At 40.4% G+C, this 18,599-nt stretch overlaps 1 protein-coding gene and 1 long non-coding RNA gene across 2 annotated transcripts; one reads left to right on the forward strand and one right to left on the reverse strand.

The window, feature by feature from the left end:
* Positions 1-3,094: 3,094 nt before the first annotated feature.
* Positions 3,095-6,532, forward strand: LOC126718106 (uncharacterized). Its single transcript, XM_050420214.1, has 2 exons — positions 3,095-5,138; positions 5,277-6,532. Exons 1-2 carry the CDS (start codon positions 3,095-3,097, stop codon positions 6,530-6,532), a joined length of 3,300 nt encoding a protein of 1,099 aa, XP_050276171.1.
* An 8,507-nt stretch (positions 6,533-15,039) lies between these two features.
* Positions 15,040-16,163, reverse strand: LOC126721030 (uncharacterized). Its single transcript, XR_007653795.1, has 2 exons — positions 15,722-16,163; positions 15,040-15,625 (listed from the first exon to the last, which is right to left on the reverse strand). It is a non-coding gene; the product is annotated as an uncharacterized LOC126721030 (long non-coding RNA).
* Between the last annotated feature and the right edge of the window lie 2,436 nt (positions 16,164-18,599).

Genomic DNA, 18,599 nt, shown 5'->3' on the forward strand with positions numbered 1-18,599 from the left:
AAAGGGAATTGACCAGAAATTCAATCCGCAGGAGCAGAACCACAAAAGGGAGAACGTTCCTCCTCAAAAGCAGTCAATCTCTCAGGAAAAGAGTCCTGCCGTAGAGGTTAACCGCCCTGAGGGAAACGGATCTGAGTGGTTTTCTGCGTAAATGCTCTTCGAGTTTTTCTCACAGAGGGCCGGATTTCATGAGGGAGAGAAATGACTAATCTACTGGTACATGCCCACCTTTCTAATTCTCACTATTTCTTTCTCTCTTCTCACTTCTTTTTTTCTTTGCTATTTCTTTTAAGTTTTCTATTTTTCAATCAAAGTTCCGTTATTCCTCCTCTCTTTCTGTTCACGGCAAGACCCTCCTTTTATAGTGTTTGCGGTGATCCGATTTTACTGTTTTAACCCTTAACTCTCTTTGTCTAGTCTGGGTGTACTGGCCGACCATCACTGTTCCGTCTATGTGGCGTCCTTCCATCGCCAGACAAGGAAGAGTATTTTGTTTGCTAGTCTGTCGTGGTACCCTTTCCTGCTATAGTCTGAGTTATTTCTCTCTCCCTATCCTTCATGGCATGCACCTAATGGTTCCAACTCAGCTTGCCTCTTTTGGGTAGTAAGTCATCCCAGCAGGACACCTCCCCGAAAGAGCCTAAGCCGGAACCATAAAAATAGATTTTTCCCCTCTCCCCACCACCAAACTATGCCCTCTGATCCTCTGACCCCCCGACCTCGCCATGCTCTGTATTGGCTGGGTACAGGCTGATGGTGCCTGGGCTTTGCGCGTGCGTTCATTCCATATGTGTCCAAAACTTGCCTACTACCCACTCGTCTGTCGTGGTCTGGAGGCTTGCCGTTCGTGTTTTTTGACCTCTTATGTGAGCTGCTTTTTGTTTTCCCGTTCCTCTAAAGAGCTGGGTTTTATTTGATGATGGGTCTTACATTTCTTTGGCCCATTCCTTGGTTTCCTTTATTTCTTGCAATGTCGTTCTGTCATTCCTATTGTAATAACTTAATCCTGCTGGGCCTCTTTTAGGCCAGTCGTTTATTCCTTCTCTCAGTGGCTTGGCATGGCACTGGTTTGCTTTTTATAGGCTCCTATGTCCCCTTTGGCTTTCCTTTGGGCATCCTCGGCCCGTTTGCTTTCTTTAGACTTCCTCGGCCCTTTTGCTAATTCTACATTCTCATGGGCTTTTTACTAACTTCATTGGGGTTCCTTGGCCCAATAACCTTATTCTCATCCTTGGAGTTTATGGGCCTGCCATAAACCCCTTACTTTCTTAGTTTGCATTACTTTGGGCCTGCGGTGGCCCTTTCTCGCTTTTCTACCTCATACACTACCCATGGGATGCAAATTTTTCTCTTTCCAGGTTTCTTTGAGCCCACTTGCCTCTTCAAGACCCGTTTGTTTATTTCTTGGACCTGTGATCTATTATTCCTGCCGCTTGGGCTTAATGGTTTTGCTGTCTGCTTTGTCAATTCTTTGTTGCCCTTGTTATTGGGCTTCTTTCTTTTTCACCTGAATTCTCATAAATGGCCCTCAACAGTCAACAAGCTAGGGCAAGGAAATGCAGTGGAGAAACAATAATAAAAGATAAAAAGTATCTTTTTTTATGTAATAAGTTTTTAAAAATGGGTCCTGTTATTATCCATTTTGAAAAAAAATTTATAAAAAATTAAAAAAGCTGTTAAAACAGTGAATTATTTTTTTCGTTTTTTCATAAATTTTTTTAAAAATGGTTTACTAATGTATACCTTAAGAGTACATGTTAGTAAATCCCTTTAATAATCAACAAGCAAGGACAAGTAAATGCAGTGGAGAAACAATAATAGAAGATAAAAAGTAATAAAAGATACATAGAAAGTTTTTCTTCAGAGTCCAAATTAGTTTTAAGTAAAAAATTTTAAATTCCTCTTTTATATATTTTTTATTAGATGTAAATTTTGATAAATTTATTATTAGATTATATTTTTTAATTACATCCTTTATGTTTGTAAAATATCAAGAAAATAAAAAATCAATAGTTATGTCATCAATCAAATATTTAAATTTTAAAATTTTGTGATATATACATAAAAAATAAGTTTATGGATCAAATAGTAAATGATGTGCAATGAAAATTCGCCAAGTCGTCCTGTCCATACGCGTCGTCCAAATCATAGACGAGGTAAGTCATCAGTCACTCGTCCGTCTGTCCTCAAGACAGACTGGACAGACGAGCTTACTATCATCCGTCCGTCCTTGAGGACAGACGGGCTTCTTAGCATTCGTCCGTCTGTAAAGGACGGACGAGCTTATTATCATCTCCTTGTCCATAAAGGACAAGGGAGGATTACTACGTCTCCGCCGAGTGGAAGAACGAACCGTCACCCGCCAAGACCAACCGTTGCGCAATACGAACTTCTACATCAGTTACGGAAGTTATTTCCAAGCCTGTTGGATTCCCCAACTGTAGGAGCGGTTACTAAACAAGTAACCGCTTCCCGTATACTATATAAGCACACGCCAATGAAAGAGTAAGGCATTCTGTTCTGGAGAAACTAAGTTTACATTCCTTCAGTCATCAGTCAGAGACTAACTTCACCATCGGAGGGTTCTTGGCCGGCTTCCACCGGTCTCCTCTGAGTTTTTACTTGTTTTCTCAGGATTCAATCGCAAGTTTACCAAGGCCCGGCATTTTCAGTCCACTGATATCCCAGAGTTCATCAGTTGGCGCCGTCTGTGGGAAAGAATAACGTTGGATTTCCATTGTTGGATTCTGCGATTTCTTTCTTGGACATAAGGGCTGAAATGGTCCGGACAAGGTCAAGGGCTACCAGCCCAGGCCTTCAAGAAAGCAAAGGCGACCGTCAATCGGTGCCTACCGTACAACCGCCTTCTGTCCAACACGTGCAATCCATGGCTGCTACTATGGCAGAATTGACCCGCCAGAACCAGGAGTTGGTTAGAGAACTTAACATGAGGAGGCAGCATCGGGATGAGAACGTTGGAAGACAGGTCTAGAGCCAAGATGAGAGGAATGTCGAGTTTGAGAGCCAGTCAAGGGGTACCCCTTCAAGGAGGGTGCCTCACTTGGAAAGGGAGATGGACCAAATGAGAAGAACTATGGATGAGATGAAGGAAAATATGAAGAGGACCAACCCCGTAGAGGACTTGGTTCACAGGACTGACTCCCCATTTGTGCCTCCTATCAATGCTCACCCTTTGCCACCGAAGTTCAAGATGCCTTCCTTAGATTCATATGATGGGACGCGAGATCCATTTGACCACATTGCCACCTTCAAAACTACTATGCATCTTCAAGGGGTTCCGGATGAAATAATGTGCAGAGCTTTCCCTACTACTCTTAAAGGACCCGCACGAGTGTGGTTCAGCAAAATACCTCCCAGCACGGTAACGTCCTTTGAAGAATTAAGTAAGTTGTTTGTCAACAACTTCATCGGAGGACAGAGGCACAAGCGTTCCTCGTCCAGTTTGCTGACCATAGAACAAGGGGAGAATGAAAGTTTGCGGTCGTTCATTACGCGGTTCAATAGGGAAGCTTTAGCAGTGGACGAGATGGATGACAAGCTGCTCCTGGCGGCTTTCCACAATGGGGTTCACTCTGATTTGTTCATCCACAAGCTATATGAGCAAGAGCCTCAGACCATGGCCGAACTCGTCCACTCAGCCCAGAATTTTATAAATGCGGAGGATGCTATCATAGCCAAGAAGAGGAAGAGAATTGAGAAAATGGATGCTAACTCCACTCGTCACTCAGAGCAAGGTCCTCGTCTTAAGAAAGGACGAACGGAAGATAAAAAGGATCGTGACAGGAAGGCAGGCCTCTCAGCACGAAGTCAGCAGTATACGCCATTGAACATGCCACTTGATCAAGTCCTAATGCAAATCAAGGATGATCCTTCCTTGAAGTGGCCAGAAAAAATGAAGGGAGATCCAAATAAGCGCAATAGAAACAAGTATTGTCGCTTCCATAGAGACCATGGGCATGATACGGATGAATGTTTTGATCTAAAACAGCAGATTGAGAATCTTATAAGGCAGGGGAAGCTAAGAAGTTTCCTAGGACAAGACCACAAGGACGACAAACTCAAGGGAAAAGCTGAAGAGTCGTCACGGCCACCTCTCGGAGAAATCAGGGTTATCGTCGGAGGAAGTTCTACAATCCAGTCGTCCAGGTCCAGGAAAACATACCTGAAGGTGGTGCAGAGCGTCCAACTCTCTGGACGACCACCTAGAGATAGGGATGCGGACGAACAGGCAATCACATTCACCGAAGAAGAAGCTGAAAGAATCCACCATCCTCATGACGATGCTATTGTCATTACCTTACTCATTGCTAACTACACAACCAGAAGGGTACTCGTTGATAATGGAAGTTCGGCAGATATCCTGTATCTGCCAGCTTTTCAGCAGATGAAGTTAGGACGAGACCGTCTTCGTCCGGTGAATTCTCCGTTAGTAGGTTTTGGTGGGATGAAGGTGCAGCCCGTGGGTACTGTTACATTACCAGTGGTAGTTGGGGCATATCCACAGCAGGTCACCAAGGACGTGAGTTTCCTGGTAGTAGACTGTTCGTCCTCCTATAATGCCATAATTGGGAGGCCAACTTTGAATAGTTGGAAAGCAGTTACGTCCACCTACCATCTATCAGTCAAGTTCCCAACAGACTATGGAGTAGGGCAGGTGCAAGGAGATCAACTGGCAGCGAGAGAGTGTTACTTGGCTATGTTGGCCACGGACGAGCAAGTGCAGACCATGACTATTGAAGAAAAAAGGGTCGTGGTGGAACCTATTGAAGTGTTGGAAGATGTTCCCTTAGACGAAAGGAACCCTGAGAGATGTACCAGGGTGGGGGCAGATCTAGAAGGAGGAATTAAAGAAAACCTTGTCCAGTTTTTGAGGAAGAATGTAGATGTGTTTGCTTGGAGTCATGAGGATATGCCTGGAATAGATCCTAATGTCATCACCCATCGCCTGAATGTATGTCTATCCTCGAAGCCAATACGACAAAAGAAAAGGGTGTTTGCTCCTGAGAGAGAAAACGCTATTAAAGACGAGGTTCAAAAATTGATTGCAGCGAAGTTTATCAGAGAGGTGTACTATCCGGATTGGTTGGCCAACGTAGTAATGGTCAAAAAGGCGAACGGCAAGTGGAGGATGTGTGTGGATTTTACTGATCTGAACAAGGCTTGCCCCAAAGATAGCTATCCATTACCACGCATTGATCAGCTGGTGGACTCCACCGCGGGCCATAAACTGCTTAGTTTTTTGGACGCTTTCTCAGGGTACAACCAGATACGGATGGACGAGGTTGACCAGGAGAAGACCTCATTTGTTACTAGTCAGGGCTTGTTCTGTTATGAAGTAATGCCCTTTGGATTGAAAAACGCTGGAGCAACGTATCAACGATTGGTCAATCACATGTTCCGTCCCCAGATTGGGCGAAATGTCGAAGTGTATGTGGATGATATGTTAGTGAAAAGTTTGGAAGAGGGTAAGCATTTAGACGACTTGCAAGAAACCTTCAACACACTCAGGCGATACAGTATGAAGTTGAACCCCAGTAAATGTGCTTTCGGAGTGGCTTCGGGAAAATTTCTTGGATTCATGGTCTCACACAGGGGAATCGAGGCCAATCCAGAAAAGATCAAGGCAATCCTAGAAATGAAGCCTCCACAGAATATTAAAGAAGTTCAATCTCTCACCGGGCGAGTTGCCGCCCTCAACAGGTTTGTCTCCAAAGCTACTGACAAGTGTTTGCCATTTTTCAAGGTTCTAAAGAAAGCATTCGAATGGACGGACGAGTGCCAAAGAGCCTTCCAAGATATGAAGACGTATCTTGTCATGCCCCCGCTGCTAAGTCCGTCCGTGGCAGGAGAGGAACTGTTCTTGTACCTGGCGGTGACCCCGCATGCTGTGAGCTCAGCACTGATAAGGGAGGAAGCAAAAGTACAAAAGCCAGTGTATTACACCAGTAGGGCATTGAGGGGGGCGGAAGGGCGATATCCGCTAATAGAAAAGCTGGCATTCGCGCTCATCACGGCTTCCAGGAAGTTAAGACATTACTTCCAAGCCCATGTAATCAATGTTATGACAGATCACCCACTTAAGAAAGCTATGAACAAGTTGGAAGCCGCAGGACGTCTGATCCAATGGGCGGTCGAACTTAGAGAGTTTGATATCCGATACCAACCAAGACATGCTATTAAGGCTCAAGCCCTGGCAGACTTTATTGCGGAGTTCACCCCAAGATGCAACGATGAAGTGCAGGAGGATAAAAATTGGGTGGTCCATGTAGATGGCTCGTCCACACAGCATGCAGGAGGAATAGGGGTAGTTTTGCAATCCCCTGAAGGAGACAAGTTGAAGCATAGAGTCCGTCTGCAATATCGACCAACTAACAATGAGGTGGAGTATGAAGCTCTGCTTAAAGGGCTAGAATTGGCTAAGTCTGTAGAAGCGGAGTCAGTTCTCGTCCTGGGAGACTCTTCGCTAGTAATGGGCCAAATAAATGGGACATATGAGGCGAAAGAAGAGTGAATGAAGAAGTACTTGGAAAGGGTATTACAGCTTGTGAAAAAATTCAAGAAAACTAACTTCATTCAAATCCCGAGGGAAGAGAATGTGGAAGCAGATACCTTAGCGAAGGAAGCCTCAGCAACCGGAACAACCGACCAGTATGATGAAATTCAGTACGTCCCGAGTGTAGATCTCCCGGAAGTGCAGCAAATAGAGAATGAAGAAAATTGGATGACACCAATCGTCTCGTATCTAAAGGACGGGAGACTTCCGGAAGCAAGAGACGAAGCTAAGAAACTCAGGATAAAAGCAGCCAGGTATGTCCTTATGGACGAAGTTCTTTACAAGAGGGGCTTTTCTCAACCTTACCTCAGGTGTCTGGCCCCAGACGAGGCGAACTATGTGCTGAGGGAAGTCCATGAAGGAGCCTGTGGAAACCATTCAGGAGCCAGGTCGCTCATCCACAAAGTCGTCCGTGCAGGGTACTATTGGCCAACTGTTCAAGTGGATGTAAAAGCTTATGTCAAGGCATGCGACAAATGCCAGCGATTCAGTAATGTCCCCAGACAACCATCCGAGTATCTCACTCCAATGATGGCCCCGTGGCTCTTTGCTCAATGGGGCCTAGATATCCTGGGTCCATTTCCACTTGGAACTAGACAGATGAAATTCTTGGTGGTAGGGATTGACTATTTCACTAAGTGGGTGGAAGCAGAACCATTGGCACACATTACACAGCAGAATGTAAAGAACTTTGTCTGGAAGAATATAGTGTGCAGGTTTGGAGTACCCAGGGTACTAGTTTCCGACAACGGGCGACAGTTTGACAACACCCTTTTCAGGGACTTCTGTCTACACTTCGGAATCCAAAATCATTATTCCTCCCCCGCCCATCCACAGGCAAACGGTCAGGCTGAGGTTACAAAACGATCCTTGCTGAAAATTATCAAGACTCGTCTTGAGGGGGCAAAGGGAGTATGGCCAGATGAGTTACCTGGTGTCCTATGGGCATACAGGACGACAGTGAGGACCCCTACAGGGGAGACCCCTTTTAAACTAGCCTATGGAAGTGAAGCAGTTATACCTGCGGAAGTGCACATGGCTAACCATAGGGTGATGTCATATGAGGAGAAGGATAACGAGGAGCAACTCCGCTTGAACCTCGATCTTATAGACGAAGTAAGGACAGAAGCAGAGCACAGGGCAGCGAAGTACAAGAACCTCATGGCTAGGCAATATGATGCAAGGGTGAAACCAAGACGTTTCAACATAGGAGATCTTGTCCTGAGGAAGGTCTCTTTAGCAACCAAGAACTCAGCTCATGGGAAATTGGGCCCCAATTGGGAAGGACCCTATAGAGTCATCAACTTCAAAAGACAAGGATCCTATTACCTGGAGGCCCTGGACGGGAGAAAGCTAGAACATCCTTGGAACGTGGAGCACCTGAGGAGGTACTACCAGTAGAAGCAGGCCGAAATGAGGTTCACTGTGGACGAGCTTGAAGCTTGCTACCCTATTTACATTCTACTTATGTTTTATGCTGTGTTTGATACTATCACTTTGTTATTTGTGTTGTGGTTATTTATCGTGATTATGGACGAAGTTATGGAGCTTACTAAATAAAAGGCATTAGCATGTATGTGCCTTATCTGTAAACGATATTTATGTAATGTACAAAATGTTGTGTGAATTTCAGATTTCCATGGCATTCTCGTTCAAAGCTAACCTACAGGGTGGCTAAGAACAAAATATTTTTTAATTGTCAATCAGACGAGTAAATTCTCTGGACGCGGAGATGTAACGTCTAAAACTTTCCTAAGGGTAAAGCAAGACACCTTTATTTTAGTCAAAGAACAAGGTGGAACCTATAACAAACCCAAGGCGTATTCGTCCATAAAGGTTAAAAGCAAGGTAAAGGCGTCCTCGTCCAGATCAAAGGACGAGGAAGAACCCACAACTTGCCTAGGCCCTGGGCAAGCTTATATAAAGGATGAGGCAAAACGCACGTCCAGACCATAAACAGTAAAGTCCATAGACGAGATTTTTGAGCCAAAACCCAGTCTACGGACGGGCAAGGTCCATAAGTCCGTGGACGATCAGAGTGCATGACAATTTTTAGTCTAAGGACGAGAAATAGCCATTGAAATTTTAATAGATGGTTTAAACATACCAAATATGGACGAGTAAAGCAAGAAGCTAAGAATATGAAATGAAAAATCTCGTCCATACATAAAAGGTAAAATTCACCAACTGTTCAAGGGCGGACAACCAACGTCCAAACACCCTTGCGAAAAACTAGTTTCAATACCTCGTCCTAAGAATTTTGGACGAGATCAGTGTACTTGAGTTACATCAAAAGATCCCAAAACAAAGGATCAAAAAAAAAAAAAAAAAAAAAAAAAAAAAAAAAAAAAAAAAAAACTTCTTAAGCAGGAGGGGCACTGGGTGGCTGGGTGGAGGCATCGTCCTCAATATTAACGTCCTCAGAGCTGGTTTGGAGAAGAGAGCTGGTAGCAGCGTTCAAATTAAGTTTGATAGAGTTGAAGTCCACCTCAGGGAAGTTTTCAACAGCGTCCATCCTGAAATCTTCAAAACCCACCGCATAGTTGCGGTCCAGCAAGTCTGTAAATTCCTTGGACGCTTTGAACTCCGCAATGGCATCGTCCTTGGCCTTGGAGAGGGAACTACTCAGCTCGTCATTCTTCACTTGAAGGTGGTCGAGACGAGAATCTTTCTCCACCACGGCAGCCTTCAACTCTGCGATCAAATTTTGCTGCTCCGCTTCTTTCTGCTTAGCCTCAGCAGCAACCCCAGCCCATTTCTTACTCTCGTCCCTCACGCTCTTTATGGTCGTCTCCAGCAAAATTCTCGTCTTGTCCAACTCAGTGGCTTGCCTGGACGCTGCGATGAACTTAGACATGGCCTGCAAAAGAGAAATGCTTGGTTAAGACGTCTAAAAGACAGTGAAATAATAAAGGCAAGACGAAAGGAAATTTACCTTAAACAGATCATGAACACCAGAATGTTCGAAATCTTTTAAAGACATGTCATAGCAAGCCTGTATGTCCTCGTCCTTCACAGCTTCTTGAAAACGTTGCCAAGCCAAATCTTCGTTTTCAATTATGTTCGAAGATACCCTCGGCGGGGGCTGAGACGAGACAGACGTAGTCGTCCTGGGAGGAGTCTTGGACGAGGTTGTCTCCACAGGTGGAGATACGTCCACATCGATTGTTTGGACGGAGAGGTTGGGCTGAGGCAAAATAGGCTTGGCCACCTTAGAAGACTGTTTCATTCTTTTGTCACGACGGCTGGGGAGGCTCCCTAAGTCCAAATTCTTTGGTAGGGACTTCCTTTTGTCCCCAGCAAACGGACGAGTCTGTCAGGACGAGCGTCCCCAGCCTCAGGACGATCCCCCTCGCCAGCTACCTCTTTTCCCTTGTTACCCTTCATTGTCGTCATTCCTAAAACACAAAAAAAAGGGAGTTTTTAGAGCGAACATAAAAAAAAAGGTAAAAGACGTCCTGAGTTAGAGGCTTACTTCTCCTTACTGTTATCTCGTGCGCGAGTGCTTCGTCAGAAGGATCAGGACCAAGTCCCCACTTAGCAAGTCGTCTAAGAGTCACTAGGAAGTGGAAACTCCTATCTGCGTATAGACGTGCTCTGTGGACGCGATCACGGTGGAACTTGCTAAGGGAAGGACGCCCAACAGCTGTAAAGGAATGAGTTAGAATGCAAAAAATAATAATAACTTAAAAAAAAAAAAAAAAAAAAAAAGACTTACCTTGAGGACGAAGGTTCCCTAGGTCCCCAGTATAACGACCAAAAGTGTCCCGTCCAACGTCTGAAGGGTTTCCAGCCCAATTCCCGGAGACGAAGAAAAACTCCGTCTTCCACTTTCTGTCAGACGAGGGTAGGGACCTAATCATTCTACAATCTTTGCCCCTGGCAGTAAACTGGTAAAAGCCAAGGGATTGATGAATTTCGGAGAGTTTATAACAGTAGAGGAACTCGTCCACCGTAAGAGGACGGTCCCCCCTAAACACCTCTCTCTATAGGACTTGCATAGAAATGACTAATCTCCATGCGTTTGGGTTAAACTGACATATCCCCAAACCTAACCTAACTAGTAATTCCCTAATGAAAGCGTTTAAAGGGAATCTCAAACCCCCCAGAAGATAAGCCTCATAGACACCTATCCCAAAACGAGGATCACAACACCATTCTCCACGGACGGGCAACCTAGGGTTAAGCTCGTCCGGGATCTGGTACCATGCCCTCAGATTGTCTAACCTTTGTTCGTCTGTTTTAGAAGGTATGTCTACTGCGCAACTAAATACAGTAACCTCCTCCTCGTCCAAAGGGACAGTTGGAGGGACAGACGAGGAAACCCTGGACGAGGTACCTGCCTGGGACCCTGAGGCCTTCCTAATTTCTTGTTGTATAGCCTCTAAGGGAAACCCAGGGACGTCAGAAACATATTCCTCGTCCGTAGAGTTCCTCCCATCACTACTACTAGAACCACTAGAACTGGTACTAGACACGGATTGGTACTCGTCTATGGTTTTTTCTAGGCTGTCGCTAGACGACATTTTCTTCAAGAAGATTAAAAAACCTAAAAGACGAGAGAAGAGGGAATACCTAGCTCTAAGACGAATGGAGGCTACGGACGCGAGGAATATCCTAGACGAGGCTCTAGACGAGGAATGTCAAGGAACGAAAATCTTAGGAATGCAAGGGGCAACGCAGGAATTCCTCTATTTATAGGAAATTGACCTGGGCATACAAAACGACACAACCAATCAGGGAGTGACACGTGGCATTCGTCTCGAAAAATGGATCGACGAAACTCGTCACCAATGAGAGTGTGACACGTGGCATCTTGACGTATGGGCTTTCTAGGTACAACGCCTGGCTGTTCGTCTCCTTAGACGACCCATATGAACAAGGGGGCAACTGATGTGCAATGAAAATTCGCCAAGTCGTCCTGTCCATATGCGTCGTCCAAATCATAGACGAGGTAAGTCATCAGTCACTCGTCCGTCTGTCCTCAAGACAGACTGGACAGACGAGCTTACTATCATCCGTCCGTCCTTGAGGACAAACGGGCTTCTTAGCATTCGTCCGTCTGTAAAGGACGGACGAGCTTATTATCATCTCCTTGTCCATAAAGGACAAGGGAGGATTACTACGTCTCCGCCGAGTGGAAGAACGAACCGTCACCCGCCAAGACCAACCGTTGCGCAATACGAACTTCTACATCAGTTACGGAAGTTATTTCCAAGCCTGTTGGATTCCCCAACTGTAGGAGCGGTTACTAAACAAGTAACCGCTTCCCGTACCAATGAAAGAGTAAGGCATTCTGTTCTGGAGAAACTAAGTTTACATTCCTTCAGTCATCAGTCAGAGACTAACTTCACCATCGGAGGGTTCTTGGCCGGCTTCCACCGGTCTCCTCTGAGTTTTTACTTGTTTTCTCAGGATTCAATCGCAAGTTTACCAAGGCCCGGCATTTTCAGTCCACTGATATCCCAGAGTTCATCAGTAAATAACATCTAATTTGAAGAAAAAAAATTAACATGAGTTTTATGAACATAAAAAACATGCAATCCAACTGTTAGATCTTCAAAATCCATATCCAATAAAAAAATATAGTAAAAATTTGAATGATTTTTCAGTTTTTCTCAAAATTAGTTTAGAACAAAAAAAAAAAAAATTATCCTAAAGATAGGATATAAGATGTAAACGTATTCATTTGTTAAAATGCATTCTATTGGCTAATAGAGGGAGTCTTAAAATTATATTTTCTTTTTTGAAACAACCTTAAATAAAATATTTAGACAAATAAATTAATATTGTATTAGTTAATGGGGTCTTCTTTTATTAATTTGGTAGCCTTAGGCCATCTCCTAAGTTGCCCATATGATTGAGCTGGCCCTAAGGAATATGATAATCCTAAAAAATCACTATAAAACAGTACTATAAATATTGAAGAATATAAGCATACTATTAATAAACTGTAGCTCATGTCTCATATGCTACAAAATCATGCACACAGAATATAAGTATACTATCTATTATAGTAAACTTGTTTTCACTTTATTACCTTCTAAATAATATAGAAGAATTCATGAAACTAGGAAAGTATATGCTCAATGCTACAATCGCTTGAAAAAGAAATGCTGCTCTTAATGCTTTGCTATTCTGAAAGTCAATTATCCTCGATCCAGTGTAGGTTGGTCCAAAAGGTAAGCAAGCAGATGTAAATTGGCCTCTTTAAAGTTTTTCCACTTTTGAGGTTTTAATGTTTAGCTAACTTAAGTTCCTAATAAGTAATAACTCCTAAATTCTTTCCACATTTGGGCTGTAAATTTCTGGTTCAAATTAGGTTCTGTATATAGATAATATTCACCATGAAAAATAGAACTGAATTTAGGTCAACAGCCACATTGAGTGCATGGCATTGATGATGAAACTTGGCCACCAGCCTCAAAACCCGCAAGAGCGAGGACTGGCTATTCAAATGGCCGTAGCAGTATAGTTATTTTGGTATCCCTAATATTAACGGATGTGTACCACATTTACTACATAGTTGGGCGTGGGGTATATCAGTTGAGCAAAAATCATAACGAGCTTATGTACCTCTCTCTCTCTCTCTCTCTCTCTCTCTCTCTCTCTCTCTATATATATATATATATATGTATGTATGTAAAGCTTAGAGAAAGTTCAATTAAAATTTGAAATTAGAATTCAATTTTATGTCATGTGTCTAAATTTATGTGGAAACCATACCATAATTATCTACTTAAGTTTGTGTCATGTGTCCACATAAGTTTTTTAATTTTTATGACAATTAAGTTAATGAGTGCAAAATACTAAGAATCTAATATTAATGAACTATAAAATTTTTAAAAAAAATCACATATACTCAATAAAAATCACCACACAACAAAAATCACCACACCTTCTATCTTATTAGAAATAGGAAAAAAAATTATCATAAGTAGTGTAAGGACTGAAATGGGATTAGGCCCAAAATAGGATTGGGTTCTAGCCCAAGTGGCCCAAACAATAAATTTGTAAAGCGTAGATGAAAGAACTAGATCTACTTCAGAAGAAAAAATTAAATTTGGTAATTTAAAATTGTTAGACACACGTAAGATGGGAAAATCTGTCCTCGAAGTAACTCGAGAGATTCATATTATATTGTACTTGTTAAATAATAAGATCATACAAGAGTTCACAGTCTTCTTCTCCAATTACTTGATTTTTTCCAATCCCCTCTTTTAGTACATCTTTCCATGTTATATACTCCAGTCTTGGTGTCATCCCTACCACATACATGTAGATTAGATTTGGGGAACTCCTTCCTATCTCATCCAGCACTTCCCAGAACCATCAACTAGTAGCTGTAAGGCTGCTTGATCACTGTTCAGGCATCACTTCCACATTAATGTGGCTAGAGAGTTGGTTGGGATGTCATTTAATGCGGAGATAGCAGTTTTTTGAAGATATTTGTTACCCTTCTCCTTTCTTATCCCTTGTCCGACGTTGAACTCTTAATGATAATGTAACTTCAAATTAAGTCCATGATGATATGGCACTCGTACTGACCTCGAACACTTGTTGCCGAGATGGCTTTTATTCTCGGACGCTCGTTGGACTTATCTCATATTATCTCTATTCCTCTCTTCACTCTGTTCTCCTTATAATCTTATCTGGACCTCCTCGGATGATCTAACGTTCTCGGATCGGGCCATAAGCCCAGTTAGCACTGCCTTAACAGTACCTCTTGATTAACTAGCCCCCACAAGTAGTATTAAATTTATATAAGAATTTTAATATGTGACTAATTACATTTACTTTCAAAATAATAATTTGACTAATTATTTATATTTTTATGATAAAAAAATGTGTTTAATTTTAAATGTATCTATATGTATGCATTAATGCATGTGTTACATGCTATTTTTTTATAATAATTTGACTAATTATTTATAATTTTATAATAAAAATTGTGTTTAATTTTAAACGCACCCATGCATTTACATGAGTTACATGCTAGTTATAAAGTAATGATTATTAAAAAGATAATTTTATAATTTTAACTAAAATTATATTTTTATAACACAATTTCAAATGAAGTGCGTATACGGAGTGTGCAATAATGGGTCTATACCAAGATTTTTTCATAATTATATATAGCTGCAAGAAGCGTTTTCTCAATGTTTGCCTAACCAAAATAATGAGAAAATGGGCTTTTTTGTATTAAATATTATTTACTTAGGTCTAATTTAGAAGCACGCAAAAGAAGAGGGGGACAATATACACCATCATTAATCATTAATTATAATTATAAGAATAAGATGATTATGTTTGGTTGTAGAGAAGACGTAGGAAAGAAAATGAAAATTCACAAAAGTGTTTTATAAAACAATCTCTAACCCTACATAGTTGTGTAAGCACATCCTTTATTTTTTTAACCTCGTTTCTTCGTCTTAATTATAGGCAACCAAATTTCACAAAAGAGAAGAAAAAAGAGAGTAAATAATAGAAAAATCTCAACATACAAAACAGAAGATGGAGAAAAACATTTAAAAGTAAAAAAAAAAAAAAAAAAAAAAAAAAGAAGAAGAAGAAGAAGCAAAAAAAGTAAAGGCCTAATTAAGGTAGCATAGACAAGTAGGTGCTCCATGAAGAACAAGAAAAGGAAGGCATGCTACTCTCTCCTCAGTTCCCTCTATTATTCTTGCTGTTTTCTTCTTTGAGGAAATCAAGCAGCACGGTGCTCTTGCATTTCGGGCATTTTGGATCCACCTCAGATAACATGACGTACATGAGGCATCGAGGACACCCTACGAGCAGCATTGATGTGGAATCCGGGCTGCTCGGGCACTGCAAAGTCTCTTCAGGCTCTGATGAAACGCATGAGCCCTCACTTGACATGTCTGAAGAAAAAGAAGTCGAAACATTTGGCGACTCATCTGGTGAGTTTGCCCTTGGTGGTGACAAGTTCAGATTCAAATCCAGCTCTGGACTATTCGGTCTTCGGCTCATGTTTGTATTTGCCAAAACACCTTTTGCTCCGTCTCCTTCTGCACAATATTTTACTTGAGGCTATGATATTGTCAAGTAAATCAGCGAAAGTGGAAGTAACGCCTAAAAAAGATTAGCAAAATAGATAAACTAATGGATTATAGTAACTAAGTATACCTTGTATAAGGTCAAGGATTATTGTCTTCAAAATGGAAATTAACGTGGTAATTAAGTGAAATTTGATGAGAGGATAGGGCAGGAGAGATTGGGAATGCAGGACAACAGAACGAAGCTTTGCTAATAAGGACCTGGCATTTACCTATATCCCACCATCAAAGGTTGGTGTTCACGTTGATGTTGGACCTCTAAGACCATTATATACTAAATTTTAGAGAGAGAGAGAGAGAGAGAGAGATCTTCAATAGGAAATTAATTATTGGTAGGAATGGAGGGTGAGGAAAATTTAGAGAGAGAAAGAGAAAGAGGTTTGGATTGGATTGAGTTTGAGTTTGAGTTGAAAATAAGAAATGATGGGTATGTAAGATGGTGATTGTAAATGTATTAATTGTGGGGTAGGAAGTGTCTAACGTTTGTAGGTAGGAAGAAAACTTTAGTGAAGTATGTTGTTTAATTAGTCTTCATTCATGATTGAATCTAGGTGAGTGGTTGATTTTGTAGATATATATATGCTTTATTGAAAGAAGAAAAATTAAAAAAAAGAAAAGAAAAAAAAGACTACCTTTGGGCTATTTTGTTTAATTTAAAATACTACAAATAAAATTTGAATTTCTGCAAAATAGATTTTGATAGAATATATTTTTACTGAAAAATTACTATTTTGAATGAAATTATTTTTATTATGATATTGGAGAAATTTTTTTTACCATAACATAATAATAATATACTTCATTAAAATATTTTCTCTTATTATGAATAGAAAATAAAACGTAAAACCTAGCTTCTTCTTCTTTTTTTTCTTCTTTTTTTCTTTTTTTTTTTTTTCTTTTTTTTTTTTTTTTGAGATAGGTACGTAGATATTGGGGAAGGGGGAGGAGTGCTTTTTTTTTTTTGGTTGAAGTTTATGGTCCAGCCTTCACAAGATCAATCACACCATCATTTGTTATACGAAGTTGAGCATTGACTTTTATGAATGACTAATATATTAGCTATTGGAATGGAAAATTCAACCAATTTAATTAAATTGAAGATAGTTCAAGATATGTATGGTTTCTGAAATTCAAACTTGGGAAGCATTTGACCATCCTCGAGCTGGAAACTCGTGCAAGCAACAAATAGTGACCACATTTGCTCTAAATATCAATCTTGTCATCAAGGAGTTCTGCCTATTGCCCTGTTGGACTATTATTGTCTTGATAACAGATGTCGGTAACAGATTGCTAATAAACTATTTTTAAAAAAATTTATTACCAATTTTATGGTAAATATAAAAAATTATCAAAAAAGTCAATTGTTTGTTTCTTTTTTTATAAAAAAAAAAAAAAATTAATTATTTCCTAAACTAATACCTGTAGGACAATAAGTAACTTTCCCTTATATATATATATATATATATATATATATAAATTGATATACGCATGTGTGCAGGCAATTTTGCACCTAGATAATTACAATTTTTTTTTTACTTCTTTGAATTCTTTATGTCAAAATTTTTTTTTTTTTTTAAGGAAATTCTTTACGTCAAATTGAACTACTGAAATTTCCCTTTCTCAAACAATTTAATTTAAGAGGTGATGCTCCACCTTGGGTTATACCTATTTTAACCATGTATTCACAATATTTTCATAACAATTTTACAACAAAAATTTAGGCGATAAATAGTTAAGGATAAGTAAAAAAAAGTTATTTCGGTAATGGGTCCAAATACGAATAACAACTTATCATCTAGGTTTTGTTGTGAATATAGCACTAATCCCATGTATTTTTATGACTTTCATCCTATCCCGGCAATGCAATTATGGTGTATAAAATTTAGCTTTCAAGTTTCTGACACTGCTCTCTCAACTCTTTCTTGATAATCTCTGCACTCTCAACTCTTGTAATTTACAAAGACTCCGCCAAAGTACCTTTAGTCTTTGCCCGGAATAACCGGCCGAGACATGAAAAATACCAAGCTCACAAGAAGTACAAGTGATTTATCACATAAAAAAAATACTTACGGGCTCGAATCTCTAAATTTTTTTTTTCCAAGTAGATTTTTTTGTGTTTTTTGATGAACCCCACGTAGATTTCTTTATCAATTGGCACTGTGTAATTAAACGTGCTATAAAGGAAACCCGCTAGGGGAAAAAGGTAATAAATTAATAGGTAAATGTGGGCGGTTATATGCTCTACATGACATGAGAGATGTGGTAGTTATCTAGGTGGCACATCATTGTTTGTGACCAGCATTATATTGATTAAGTATTATGATCACCATTGATTTTCAACAACAATTTTATTAATGCTTATGGAGATAGCTAGCTAGCTTTCCCATCTTGTGTTAATAATGGTATAATCATCCCTCATCAACCTCAACTGCTAGATTGAAGGGTGATAATGAACTGATCAATAAGGTGTATGACATTAATTCTGCTCCTATCCATCGGCTCAGATTAAAGTATTGGTGCCAATGCTGTATTAAAGGAACAAGAAATTAGATATTAGTTTCCCAAAAACTAAGCTCATCTCCAATTAATAATAGCATTTAGAATGGTCCAATATCTTACCTAAAGTTAACTTACAAACTACAATAAAATAAAAATAAGTTAATTGGTACTTTAGCCTAATACTTTTATGGGAGGTGCCCACTAAAATGATGGGTGTGAGTGTTTTGAGGGGGAAAAAAAGCAAATGAAAAACGTCACGGTTACTTGATCTGTAGATAAGCATTGTAGAATATGTCAAAAATTGATAGAATGTTAGCTAGTAGGATGTAAAGGGGGTTTTTTTTTTTTCATGATCACTAGATATGATATAAATTTGGCCAAAATTCCTATTAAAATTTTAAAAATTTGGATGTGAATGATCCAAGCATTTCTCCATTAGAGGTCTCTAC

The sequence above is a fragment of the Quercus robur genome, chromosome 1, assembly GCF_932294415.1.
Source record: "Quercus robur chromosome 1, dhQueRobu3.1, whole genome shotgun sequence".
Taxonomy (NCBI): Eukaryota; Viridiplantae; Streptophyta; class Magnoliopsida; order Fagales; family Fagaceae; genus Quercus; species Quercus robur.